At 41.8% G+C, this 14,254-nt stretch overlaps 1 protein-coding gene across 2 annotated transcripts in view; it reads right to left on the bottom strand.

The window, feature by feature from the left end:
• Positions 1 to 6,857: 6,857 nt before the first annotated feature.
• Positions 6,858 to 14,254, bottom strand: part of LOC147609391 (uncharacterized) — a 106,306-nt gene continuing 98,909 nt past the window's right edge. Inside the window, exons 12-16 of one of the 2 annotated variants that reach the window (XM_086787518.1) lie at positions 8,187 to 8,324; positions 8,008 to 8,090; positions 7,781 to 7,896; positions 7,480 to 7,595; positions 6,858 to 7,364 (exon numbers count right to left, since the gene is read on the bottom strand). In XM_086787518.1, the coding sequence (XP_086643644.1) occupies positions 7,504 to 7,595; positions 7,781 to 7,896; positions 8,008 to 8,090; positions 8,187 to 8,324 (429 nt within the window). In that variant the 3' untranslated portion in view covers positions 6,858 to 7,364; positions 7,480 to 7,503. Of the gene's footprint in view, positions 7,596 to 7,780; positions 7,897 to 8,007; positions 8,091 to 8,186; positions 8,325 to 14,254 lie in introns of both variants that reach the window. The other variant, XM_086787517.1, reaches the window with a different exon arrangement.

Here is a 14,254-nt window from a genome sequence, read left to right on the forward strand (position 1 = left end):
CTATGACAAAGAGCTTCTAGCAATCGTACATGCACTTCGCATTTAGAAGCACTACCTCATGGGTTCTAAATTTTTTATTAAGCCAAAACAGTAAAGCATTAAGCACTTGCTTAGTCAGCCTTTATCTCAGACCACCAACTTAAATGGGCTTCCTTTATTCAAGGTTTCCACCCTATGCTCCAGTACCATCGTGGCTATGTTGATATTGTTGTTGATGCTTTAAGTCATAAAATTGTTTCCACCCTATGCTCCAATACCATCCTGGCTATGCTGATATTGTTGTTGATGCTAATATTGTTGTTGATGCTTTAAGTCATAAAATTGTTATTAATAATATTTCTATTATTCAAATCATTTCTTTTAATGAGATGCATGATACTTGCCATGATGATCTTGAGTTTTTCACTTCTTGTACTGCTTTGATGCATAATAACTGGTTATTCTTACGTTACTAATGGTTTCCTATATCATGGCACTCAATTATGCATAACTGCACCATTTAGGCAAATATCTTTGCAAGAATTTCATGCACCTACATACATGGGACATCGTGGCATTGTATCCATGCTAGCTACTTGTCAAGGGTACTTCTTTTGTCCCAAGATGTCACATACTTTGTTTCAACATGCATTGTATATGAGTGCATTAAGCATCAACATAGTTTTAGCACAAGGTTTATTGATGCCCTTGCCAATTCTAAATGGTCTTGCTAATTTCAAATGGTCCTTGGGAGGATATCTCAATGGATTTCATCACGAGATTGCCCACTACCTCATCACATAATGACATGATTTGGATAATTATGGATAGATTTAGCAAACAAGCATACTTTTTTGCATGTAAGAAAACCTTGAATGCTCCTTTAGCTGTCAAATTATTTTTATAAAAATCGTTTTCACTCACCATGGCTTTAAAAAAGTTATCATTTTTCATAGAGACTCGCTTTTATAATCACTTTTGGTAGCATTATTTTCAAATCTTGGTAGTAAAATAGACTTTAGTTTTGCATTTCACCCTGAGACCAATGGCCAAATAGAAGCTACTAATAGCACTATCATGGATATTTTAAGATCTTACACTATAGACAGACCTTCAAATTGGATGAGCATTTGCATATTTTATAATTTGCTTACAACAACACTCCTTATTCGGCCACAGACAAAGCTCCATTCAAGATTGCCTATGGTAAAAGTTGCCTACCCCTGCCTCTAGAATTAGTAGTGAAGTCCCATAATGCCTTAGCTCAAAACCACAAACAAATACTCACATTGAAGTAAATATTGCTATTCAAAGAGCTCAAGAAAAATACACAAAGCAAGCCAACAAAAAATGTCAACCACCGTAATTTAAGGAGAATGATCTTAATCTATTAAGAGTAGAAAAATGATGATTCAAGAATGTTGAGAAACACCCCAAAGTCAAGCTTGCTCCACATTTTATGGGCATTTCAAGATAGTAAGTAGGATCAATGAATAATGCGTTTAGATTAGTCCTACACGCCCATTGGCGCAAACATAATTCCTTCCACATAATTTTATTGTGCCCCTTTAAGGGTACCCCCCTTGCTTCACCTATTATAGATAACTCTCCTCTTCTTGAGAATGAATTTTCTCCCACCACACATGTGGGCTGACTTTCACAAAGCCCACTCCGAGAGCAAAACATGAGAACTATTGCAATTACATTGGCTTATTGTAAAGTCTATTTTAAGGGGGTGTGTCAAAGGTTAAATGAAACATCTAAACCTTTGCAAATATAACTTTGTAAAGTCTATTTTAAGGGGGTGTGTCAAAGGTTAAATGAAACATCTTAACCTTTGTAAATATAACTTTGTAAAGTCTATTTTAAGGGGGTGTGTGAAAGGTTAAATGAAACATCTTAACCTTTGTAAATATAACTTCACTTTACAATGTACTTTAGCATGTGCCACAAAGGACAAGGATATTGCTAAAGTATATTTACGTACGGTTGGGTAGTTGGCAATCACACTGTATGGTGAAAGATGAGGCTGAAAGCTAGCAAATCGAAGTATTTGTTGGGTTACCACCCATGACCTATTCAACATGTTTCCATAGATCAATGTGGATATGCTCCATGCCTACTATAGGCACATCATGGTCAGTCCCAAGTGCCACTTCTCCCTCCTTTCGTTTATAGAGAGCAAATTACCTATCTATAAGGGATGGAAGATTGACAACATCCGCAAGTAATGTCTTTCAACTCTTATTTTATTATAGTCCCAACCATCCGCAAGTAACACCAGTGAGATCTTCGATGGGAGGAAAGCCCCCGAGAGAAGGCAAAGGGCCCATACCACCTGCCTACCGTTTAGGGACCGAGAAAAGCACTTAGTGAATGCCAAGTAGAAGGGAAGAAGCCTATGCATTTCTCATGCCCTTTGAAATAGAATAACTAAAAGGCAAGAAATTTTGACCTGACTACACTAAAAAGCAAGCCATTTTCCTCTCTACAAACTCCAAGAGGGAGTGGACTGTGACATACAATGTGTGACTGCCAACAACCCAACAATATGTAAATATACTTTAGCAACAACCATGCCCTCTGTAGAAATTTCTAAAGTATATTTACATTGTAAAGTGAAGCTTTATTTACAAAGCATAAGATGTGGCATTTAACCTTTGATATGAAACTGTAGTGCGGAGTAGTGCTCACAAAACTTAGTTTATAGTGTAAAAATCCCAGCTGAAATCAAGAAATTCTAGTTAAGAAATTGGTGTGCATTTTATAATTAAGGGTTGAAATCATGGGCTTTCCTTGATTTTAAAGGAAAACATTAAGATAGACCTTAGACTAAAGGTCCATACTATGGATAGTCTTTAGATTATATGTAAAGAGCATATATAGTCTCTTTAATTTAAGGGTTAACTTTCCTATGTGTCCTTATTGAAATTATATACACATACATAGAAAAGTTCACCCTTAACTTATGCACACACACACACACACACACACACACACCCATAATAACATAACATGTAAATTGTAATATGCAATGTGCACACTACATATATATCAATAATCTCTTATCAGAATCCATTTTCCATTGAATCCACCATTTTCACTTTGAAGTGACAGGTCACAAGTCATTTTAAGGCTCACACACTTGAATAGGAATCCTATGGTAAGGAACCAATAAAATGGAGTAAAGTGGCATAGGGGCCTAGGGTTGGGCATTTAAAAATTGATGGCCCTTGGCCCCTTAATTCTTGTGATTGGCCACGTCTTTCCCTAGCCTCTAAGCCTTTTAGTGTTTCTTCAACTTTAGACTTTGTAGTTTGCACAAATGTAGCGTTGAGCGCTCTGCAGGGAGCCTCGAGCCTTCATGCTCCCTAGACCCCCTCTACTGCTCAAATCCTTGAAGACCCAAACCTTCAAATCCCCCTCAGGCATCCAGCCTTGAACCTTCATGCTCCCCAAAGTCTGAAGTCCGGACCCCCTTTGCTACTTAGTAGAGCCTCGAGCCTTTAACCCACCCTTGGTCCCTATGCATAAAGCTCCAACCTCTAACCTTCAAGAGTAGTAGCATACCCCTATCTCAAGCTCTTTGCACTGCCTCACAAATTTGATCGAACTTCTCTAGGTACATAAGATCTCCGATTTCATCAAATTTGGTCATTAACCTTGAGATATGGGACTAGCTTTGTTATTTTCAACTCTGAGCCTCTAGATATTATTTTTGTGGCCAACCTCCCTTCCCATTTCAAATGCTATCCTAATCATGTCTTATGCATATTCATGTGGTGGTGGAACATAAGGAGTTGGTTGTGCAAAATCCTATGTTTCATAGCACAGGATAGCATTTTCCAATGGTTTTCATCCTCCATCGAGCTGGCTTAGAGGTTGAACGCTCGCCTTGCAGGCTGAGGGACATTATAAGAATGCTCTCTTGGATCCCTTTGGTTTGAGGTAGTTCCAAACATTGGCTCTTTACCCCCTATGTTTCATGTTCCACATCCAAACGGAGAAGAATTAGAACTCTTGGTTTTGTGGTAAAGGTACTTCTATAATAAGCTATTGTGGATAATGGGATTCCTACTCCCGCTATGTGCGCTTACTGTTAAGTGTATTGTGGAAAACTTGTCCTTGGTGGACAGTAAAGAAACAGGTCTCGATTGTCATAACCATGGTTGTGAATTGCTTGTCGGTCGTGGTCTTCTTGGGATAAACTTGGCTCAAGATCGACAACAAAAGTTTGAAACCTTGTGGCATTCTACATGGTCTAATATCTTCTACTGGGAGCGAACCTTGAGGTTCCTGGTCCTACTCCCTCTCCTTCACTTATGCTTTACCCAAAAATAGGGTGCTTGAATGCCTTCTTCATAAAATTTAGGGCACTATTGACACAGCTAGTTGGTGTATCTAGAGATCGGAGGACTGGGGTGGCAGGGCCCGTTTCCAAGGGTTCCGATGTTTCTCAACTCACGTCAGTGGTTCATTGGCTCATTTCTTCCCAAAGCGCCTCACTTAAGGCGGATTCGAAAGGAGTCTAGCCTCCTTAACAAGGAAGCACTATATTAAGCGATGGTCTTTGTTGAGATCGAGGGCTTGGTAGGTTTAAGAAAGTGTAGTTTGATGCACTATACTCGACTATATTGTCGTTTACAACAATTAAGGTAGAACACATTCACATCAAAGGTCCTTAGTGCGTCAGGTGCAAGTTTGAAAATGGTCCCACACATCCCTTCCCCCCCTCCTCCCCCAACTAGCTTCACTTGTGGAGGTTCACATAGGCTCACGGCTAACTTGTCCATGCTTATGTTTGTAGGCTCATGTGTCTAAACTTAGGACTTTTGGGGAAAGACTGGACTCGCTTCCCAACCCGAGCGTCCGTTTGGCTCTGTTTTGGTGATTTTTGTCACTATTTAGACTTGTTGATAGGGTGTGATTAATGATCCTAATCTTGATTAATGATTGTGATACAAATAATTAAATGTTTTTTGATGGATTTGTATCCTTCTAGGCTACCAATTCAACAATGCATGTAAAAAATTTAAAATGCACGAAACAAAATTGACAAATCCCACTCTAACTCAACCGAATGGAGCTCAATGCTCATGTTTTCCAAGTGGATTCAACTCCTAATCACAATTGTTAATCCTCTGATTCAAACAAACTTCAAATCAATAATTAAACACATCCAATGACTCCAAAATCGTATGTTTTTCGAAGTGTGATCACAATCCCAATAGTAGCTAAGAATGGACTAATAAATGGAGCTAAGCCCTAGGCTAGTCCTTGGCAATAACACCAAATATGTTCAAGTGAACAGCTTATCTTAGCCTTGCCAAAGGGAAAGTTAATGCAAGAAGACAACCTACAATCAAACCTATTTACCATGTTCCATCAATCATCGTCTTCACTTACTAACAAGCCTTCACTGTCGTTCTTTCCAAAGCAACAATTTAATCCTACACCTTGTAAACAGGTGTACGATATTCTCCAACCAAGTATAACTAAGGCAAATCTTCACAAATCCGTTCATTCAAAAATTTGGCGCAAGGGTTTTACAATGATGGGTGAACCACCATGATTTGTAGGCCTTCATATGATCTATCCTATCATGCTCGAGTTTTATTAACGCAGTGTATTCTTGTTCAAGGCAAGCAAGGTGGACTTTGATAAGAAGTCATGCTGATGGTTATTGACAACCTAGTTAGAATTCAGACACAAATTGCAAGAGTTTAACACAATGATTAACTCTTGGCATGAGGGGGATGCAATAACGGAAACCAAGATAGATTGAAGATCAAATTGGGAAACCTAGAGAAATAGCCAGCATTGCTCCAATCATTTCCATGTTGATGGCAAGTTGATATAAGCTAGCATGTTGTTCCACCAAAAACAAGCAAACTGAATGGTGTACCCATCTTAGTCAAATGTTTACCGTTGTGACTATGGCATCTCAATACAGCATCTGCTTATATCTACCTCATTTCATTAGATCATGATATATCAACACACTTTTCTCAAAGCCTAGGATCTCTACTGGCCTTTTGCATTGAAGTCTAGAGGTAATATTTCTTCCTTGCAAGAAACGTGTGTAAGGGAGCTATTGCACCCAAGAATAGCTGATAACATCTGCACGTGCATCTCTTTGTACACCTGCAACACCTTTACTCAAATGTGATCTACATAACAAACATGTCTCATATCTCATCACTGTAGTTATTCAGTCTCTATACAGAAGGTAATGTCATAGTCCTAGATCTCTCTAAGCAAGACGCCTAGTGCCAACCTGAGTGTGCCACTACAACTCCCTAGTGTATCATGAGCAGAAAACCACTAATTGGTTTGTTAGATTTCCCTCTTTCTACACATTGGTTTGTTATATTCGTTCTCCCCTTTTTCAGCAATACGAGCTTTGTCATCTTGGTATATAGTTCACATCTTCTGATCCCTTGTTGCTTGCACTAGTTTAAGACCTTCCTTTCTATGATCAATTTGCAGCAGTGCAAGGCCCTTGTACATGTAGAGTATTTTTGTCTTTCGTTGTTCTCTTTTAGGTACTGCCAAACAAGCACGAGTAGGTGTTCTTTCATGGTATCCTTGCAAGCAGGACACTCTACCAAAGCATGGCTCACATACACCATAGTTTCAGTGACATGACTATTGGAGATAATTCTTCTTGATATTTACTACCAAGAATTTGACGGTGTCTTTAGTCTGTTAGCCTCCATGCCTCCTTATCCAAAGTACCCTGCACTACCTTGGGCTGATGCCTGGAAATGATGTCTTTCGGAGGAGACCCCTCCTCGGCATGTGTCATCTACTCTTTCAGCTACCTTTACTCCCATGTTTAAGTTCTAACAAATCGATTTGGAAAAGTTACAAAAGTGTGAAAGTTTAATGAGCATGAATACGATATCAATTTCCCAATACACTTGCAAGTTGTCTTTCAGCAGTAGGGCTCTTGTGAACTTTTAATGGTGATCGATTATTGTTTAGGCCATGTCATGCACGCTGGGATGTTTTATCAATGCCACAATGAAGAGCCAATAGTCACTGCTGAGCCTAACCTCCGGTTCAAGGGAATAGCAGCCAAAAAATAGTAGTATGGCTAGACAAGTTGCATATTTTAACAGTTTGGGTACACTGTAATGGCATTACAGCCAGATTATGCACATTCTCCTGGACAAAGTATGTTGCTGTATGCTCTGTATAGCTGAAAACGTATAAAGTCAATGCTGCAGGCTTCAATGAGAACCGGATTCTCTAAAAAGTGGCAGCTTAGGACTTGTTGCATGGCAATCCTGTGCATCCAAGCATAATCTGAGGCTCTCCTTGCATCCTAAGAAGCGGCCCTGCTCACCTCAATGAATACGCAAAATGTGGAGTCCAAGCTCCTTCAAGAACCAGGCCCATAGTCATGATTAGGCTTTAGACTAGGCAAGCCACCTAGTTCACCTGATAACCATACATATAGGATACATGATTTGATGCAGCACTGAAAGGAATAACCTCGGCTTGAAGCAGATCAGCCTGCTATTGATTTTGCTTTTCACCTTCCTCATTAGTCTCCTCTGGTTCTATGGCAGTCCCTAGCTTCACAATATCTTCTACCAGAATCTTCCCCTCTGCAATCCACACATTTCACTCTGTTAGACCCTCTCCTCACTAACCAAACATTGTTAACATAACGATAACTTGTTCCTGTTAACTCTTTCATCACATTCAAGACAGATGAGGGCAAAACACAAAACTTTGATATAAAACATTGGTTGATCCTCTAATGATGAATGATTTGAGGGTACAAACTTACCTTTATCTTTTGCTAGATTGCTGATAAGTTCCTGAACAGGCTCCTGCCCTAGACTATCTTTGAGGAACATGGCTGCTGCAGCAACCTCTTCTGGTGTAACCTTTCCATCAGAGTCCCTGTTAATGATAAAAAATCACACAACCAATCTTTTATTTGGATTGATTCCACAAGCTGGTAAAAAATGAAGCTTGAATGGAGCACATGGCATGACATTCAGAGATGTTTGCCTGTCAAGCAGCTTCCAACGATCTCCAATCACAGCATCAACATCGTCGAGTTCTTTCTCCAAATTTTGCAGCATCGCATCAATCTACAGGTTTCACAAATGACATAATCAGGAGTGCGAAACCACAAGCAAGATTTTTCCAGACTCGATTCATCATCAGTTCATGACAAGAAGGATTACCCTTTCTACAAGGGCAGTTGAAACTTTGGTCTCCGATGCAGAGCGTTCCCTATCTTCATGGGCTGCCTTGTATGCTTTTCTTGCCTCCAATGCACCTTCAGTTCCTTCTTTTTCCACCATTTCATTGTATAGTGCAATCTGGCATATGACAGGACACCCCATTATAAACTCCAAAATAGTCACATCAAAAGTGTTAATGCCCAACAAATATTGTTCTTGAGCAACAAAAGTAACATAATTACTTCAAAAGCAACTGAGAAATTTTAAAATCCTCTCTTCAACTCTATTTAGGCTTTACATCCACGAGATCTCTGACTTCATTGAATGTGGCAAAGGTTCTCCCCTCCCAGCAGGCAACTTGATCCCTCTCCTACTATATGCAGATGATATAGCGCTCGATTCAAATTCAGCAGAGACATTTGAAAGTATTATATACCTTATGTGCGCAGCGGGACCCCACAGTCAACCTTGGGAAAACAAAGGTCTACCTCTCACCATAGTTGTTTCTCGTACCAGTACGAACCTATTCGTATGGTACAGTTCGTATGGTACAATCCCGTATGGTACCATACCGTACGATATCGTATTTTCATATTGTGACAACTATGCCTGAGTGCCTCTCACTCAGTAGCATTTAGGCATCAATTCACTTACCCGGGAGATCCAGTAGTGGACACTGTCAACTCTTATATATCTCTGGGAGTCACCTTCTCTAGCCCAATCTTCACCATGCCTTCGGCAGCCCAGGCTAGATTGACTAGGGGATATAATAGCCTTAGCCCTCCCTGAGAGAAACTGCTTTCAAACACACTGTCAAGACTGTCACATGCATACCTTAACCCACGTGCAAATGGACATGCTTCCCACTTGCAGCCCTCTTTTGGAAAGGATCAGAGAGCAAATCTGGAGAAATTGGGGCAGTTTTTACAGCCCTGCAGGCTCCTGGAGGTGCCGAGGACATACAAAATGGTCAAGACATTTATTGGACACAATATAAACATGTTTGATGACCTTTTTGATGATGTTCTTGGGACCTAAAAACTTGTGGCCAACCGGCACACAACCTGAAAACTCATGCCCAACCGGCATACGACTTGCCATCAAGCCCCTATGTAAAGGGAGGTCATTCATGTACCCTGTTCTTCGCATATACCGCACGGCTAGGCCACAGGATCCATATGCCTGAGGTCAAGGGCACCCTGGCAGCAGCAGTACACTGGAAATCACAGGGCCTCTCACAGCGGTTTCTCTTAGATTTTGGAAGAGGCTCTCGGACAGTTTTCGGCCTCCAAAGATCACCCTCTTTCTTTGGCTACTGGCACACAGGAGTATGGCGGTTGGCTTGAGGTTAGCCATCGGCAGTCGACCAGCAGCTTGTCCAAGGTGCGGCCACCCTCGGGAGTCTCAACAACATTGTCTTTGAGATTGCCCAAAGGCTCAGTGTCACGTGCACACCCGTGCCATGGCTAATCCTGTGCAGGAACTATCTTAATCCCTGACTAATCATCAGTCATCAATGTAGTAGCATTATCTACAGCTTCAGATCAGCATCATCAGCATCATCATCATCATCATCATCATCATTATCGTCATCATCAACAGCATCGACATGGGACTACATGAAGGTATGTCGGCAGGCAACAGGTCTTGTGCAGCAGGCAGCCAGGGGCTACAGCAAGGGGCAGCAGGTGTGGGCAATGCAGATAGTAAAGCGCAGCAGTCAATAAAGGAGGCATAAATCATGTCCACACAACAGGCCGACAGTTGTTTAGCTGGCCGACTGACATCCCACACAAGTATATAAGCATAAGTCATAATTCAGCAAAGGCATTCAGTCTTTCATTCATTCATCAGTCTCTCAAGCATCAGTAGAAGTTATGTAGGGCCAGAGTTCAACCCCTTTGGGGATGACCAAGGGCCCAAACCATGTACAAGCATTTACCAACCTTTTTGTACCATAATAAATACAAGAAAACCCTGACACTCAATCTCTCTCTTCTTCTCTTTCCTCTATCTTAATCATCTTAATTCAACATCAATGTTCTTAATCAAGCTTAGGGCTGTGGATCAATACAGCAAGGCTTCCGCACATGCAACATTGGTATCAAAGCATTCAGGCTCAACCACTAAGCATTGTCCCAAGGAAGGTGCACAGTTTCCAACAAAAAGGATGCAGTAAGGTAGCAGATGGAGTGGTCTACAAAACAGGCGAAGCAACAGGAAGCATTCCCTAAGGGTATGCATGCATAACCAATACATCATTAAGCTCTTAGATCAATCCAAAGGCCTAGCAACAGGCATGATCAATTCCAGCAGGTGAATGATGGGAGAAGGAACCTGAATTAGGGTTTAGAGTTCATTCATGGGAGACATACACAGAGAAGCAAGGGAGAGAGAGAGAGAGAGAGTTGTGGGGATAAGTCAACTCATGAAAAGCAGGAGTGTGTGACTCCCCTATCACACATGTATATTGCACTAGTACACATAGTGCACTTAGTACATTAAAAGTACTAAGTGTACTATGTACTATAACTTATGGGCTTGTACACACTATAAGGGTGGGCATAACGCCTTTACCCCAACAACCTCCCACTTAAAGGCAAAGTGCCCTTAAGGAAAGGAAAAGAAAAAATCAGCATGTACATGATAATATACAAGGCCATATCAAGGCTGAAAATGGCCTCATCCAATGCCCATCAAGTGTCTGCAATGAGCAAACCGCTCCGGAGGCAAACTCTTCGTCAACAGATCAGCCGGGTTGTCATCCGTATGAATCTTAACAAGCTGAATTTGCTTGTTCTCTATCACCTCTCTGATGAAGTGATACTTCACATTTACATGCTTCGTCTTTGCATGAAAGACAGGGTTCTTTGCCAACTGAATGGCACTCTGACTGTCACAATGCAACAATGGAATATCCCCTGTATAACCCAAATCAACCACTAACCGAGATAGCCATAATGCCTCCTTGCAAGCCTCTGTGGCTGCAATATACTCGGCCTCTGTAGTAGATAAGGCAGTGCACTTCTGCATCCTGGATATCCATGACACAGCACCTCCTGTGAATGTAAATACATAACCGGTAGTAGACTTTCGGTTATCTGGATGACCGGCATAATCCGAATCCGTGTAACCATGCACTAATGCATCCTGTTTGCCAAAGCAAATGCACAAATCCTGTGTGCCCTTCAGGTATCTCATGACACCTTTCACTGCTTCCCAATGCTTCTTGCCAGGGTTGGCCATGTATCTAGAAACCACTCCCACTGCAAATGCAATGTCCGGCCTAGTAGCAACCATGGCATACATGAGACTGCCACAAGCTGAAGCATACGGAATCTTGGCCATATCAGCCCTGTCTCTATCTGACTGTGGGCTGTCCATAGCACTGAGTTTCACATATGGAGGCAAAGGAGTACTAGCTTTCTTCCCCCCGTCCATATTGAACCTCTGCAAGACTTTGCCAATGTATTCCTTCTGAGACAAATACAACACATGCTGATTTCTGTCCCGAAGTATCTGCATACCCAAGATGTGATTAGCATCACCCAAATCCTTCATATCAAAGGTTTGATGCAGCCTCTGCTTCAAAGCATCCATCTCTTTACGAGATTTCCCAGCAATCAACATATCATCAACATACAAAATGAGAATCAATAGACTGCCATCCAAAGCTTTCTTGGTATACAAGCAGTGATCTATGTCACTTCTCCTGAATTTCTGAGATTTCATGAATGTATCAAATTTATGATACCATTCTCTTGGTGCCTGTTTGAGCCCATAAAGACTCTTTTTCAGCTTGCATACAAGGTTCTCCTTTCCACTTACTGCATAACCCTCTGGCTGCTGCATATATATCTCCTCATGGAGATCACCGTGAAGAAAAGCAGTCTTCACATCCATCTGAATCAAGTCCAGATCATCATGCGCAACCAAAGCCAACACAGCTCTAAGTGTGGTCATTTTGACCACTGGAGAGAAGATCTCATCAAAGTCCACACCATATTCCTGCTTGAAGCCCTTAGCCACTAACCTGGCTTTGTATCTTGGCTTTGCATCTGGTGCAACTTTGAGCCTGTATACCCACTTGCAAGGCAAAACCTTCTTGCCTGCAGGCAAAGGCACCAACTTCCAAGTTCCATTTTTGTGCAGAGAATCCATCTCTGACTTCATGGCACGCTCCCATAGAGCTTTGTCTGCCCTCTGTAAAGCCTCTTTGTAACATGAGGGCTCCCCACAGTCAGTGAGCATCAAGTAGTCAACCCCTGGAACAAACCTGTCAGGGGCTCTGGAGGGTCTAGTGGACCTCCGTACCCAATGACCATCATTTGCAGGTTGCTGTCCAGCCTGCATATCACCCATTGGTGGCTCCTGTTCCATGCCATAAGGCTGAAATATCATGCCCGGTATTTCTTCTAACTGTGGTATATCCATAGAGATATCTTCTGCCATGTCTGGCTGTCCATTTGGACCATTTTCAGCACCATTTAAGGGCTGGTTTTCCTGCTGTAATGGCTGATTTACAGCCCTTTGTTGTTGTCCATGATGTCCATCATCATCAAAGATGACTCTGCCAGGCTCCTGTTGCCTTGCAGGCTCCTTATACATGCATGTTTCATCAAAAATGACATCATTGCTGCGTATGATCTTTCTATTCATGGGATCCCAAAGTCTATACCCCATTTCACCTCTGTCACCATATCCTAGGAATATGCATTTGTGAGACTTGGGATCAAGTTTGGTGCGCATTTCCCTGCGTATGTGCACGTACGCAACGCAACCAAACACTCTCAAGTGCTTGTATGACGGAGGCTTCCCTGTCCATACTTCTTCTGGCACTTTCCCACCAAGCCTCGTGTTAGGTGACCTGTTTATAAGGTGAATGGCTGTCATAACAGCTTCAGCCCAAAAACCATGAGGTAATGCAGCATGTGACAACATAGAACGGACCTTCTCCTGTATGGTCCTGTTCATCCTCTCTGCTGTCCCGTTCTGTGGAGGATCATAAGGAGTAGAGAGCTCCCTCTTGATGCCTTTAGCATCACAAAAGTCCTGAAACTGTTTGGACATATATTCTCCACCATTGTCGGAACGCAAAGCCTTCAGTGTTTTGCCAGTTTGATTCTCAACAAGAGCAACAAACTTCTCAAACACTGAGAATGTATCACTCTTCAAACGAAGAGGATAAACCCACACCTTGCGTGTGGCATCATCTATAAAAGACACAAAGTATTTTGCCCCTCCCAAAGAAAGCTGAGGCATCTCACATACATCTGTATGCACAAGCTCTAACTGAGCATCTTTCTGTCCAAGAGCTTTCTTGTGGGGGCACTGTAGTTGCCTACCATATATACAATGCTCACAAAACTGAAAACTTGAAGACTTTAGAGAAGGCAAGTAACCCAAACGAGACAATTGCTCCATTCCCTTGACACTCATGTGTCCCAACCGGCTATGCCACATAGAGATTTCCGGCAGCTCGGTTGCATTTACATTAGCATGGTGACAAACACCTGCATGCATAAAGTAAAGAGTGTCCACCTTAGAGCCTCTGGCAACAACCAGTGAGCCCTTACTAATTTTCCACTTTCCACTACCAAATGTGGTAACATAATCAGCATCATCAAGCTGTCCAGTAGAAAGCAGATTCTTCTTGATCTCAGGCACATGCCTGACATCATGGAGCATAAGCTGTGAGCCATCTGAAAATACAAGCCTCACATCACCTCTGCCAAGAATTTTGCATGCATGGTTATCACCCAAATAAACCACTCCTTCATTGCCAGCAGTGTACCTGACAAACAAGTCTCTGCAACCTGTGACATGAAAGGAGGCACCTGAATCAATGATCCATGAGTGCATACCATGACCACCTGTAAGAAGTGAATGGGCATCAAGTGAAGAAGTAAATAGGACCTCATCCTCACTGCCACCTGCATGTGACACATTGATTTCTTCGATCTTGACTCCACTTTTGCCCTTTGGCTTTACATCTTTGGCTTCATCTTTCTCTTTGTCTTTGCCTTTTCCCTTTTCTTTTTGATCATTTTTCCATTTGTAGCATTGCT

The sequence above is a fragment of the Cibotium barometz genome, chromosome 51, assembly GCF_041138505.1.
Source record: "Cibotium barometz isolate CiBa-2024 chromosome 51, ASM4113850v1, whole genome shotgun sequence".
Classification (NCBI taxonomy): Eukaryota; Viridiplantae; Streptophyta; class Polypodiopsida; order Cyatheales; family Cibotiaceae; genus Cibotium; species Cibotium barometz.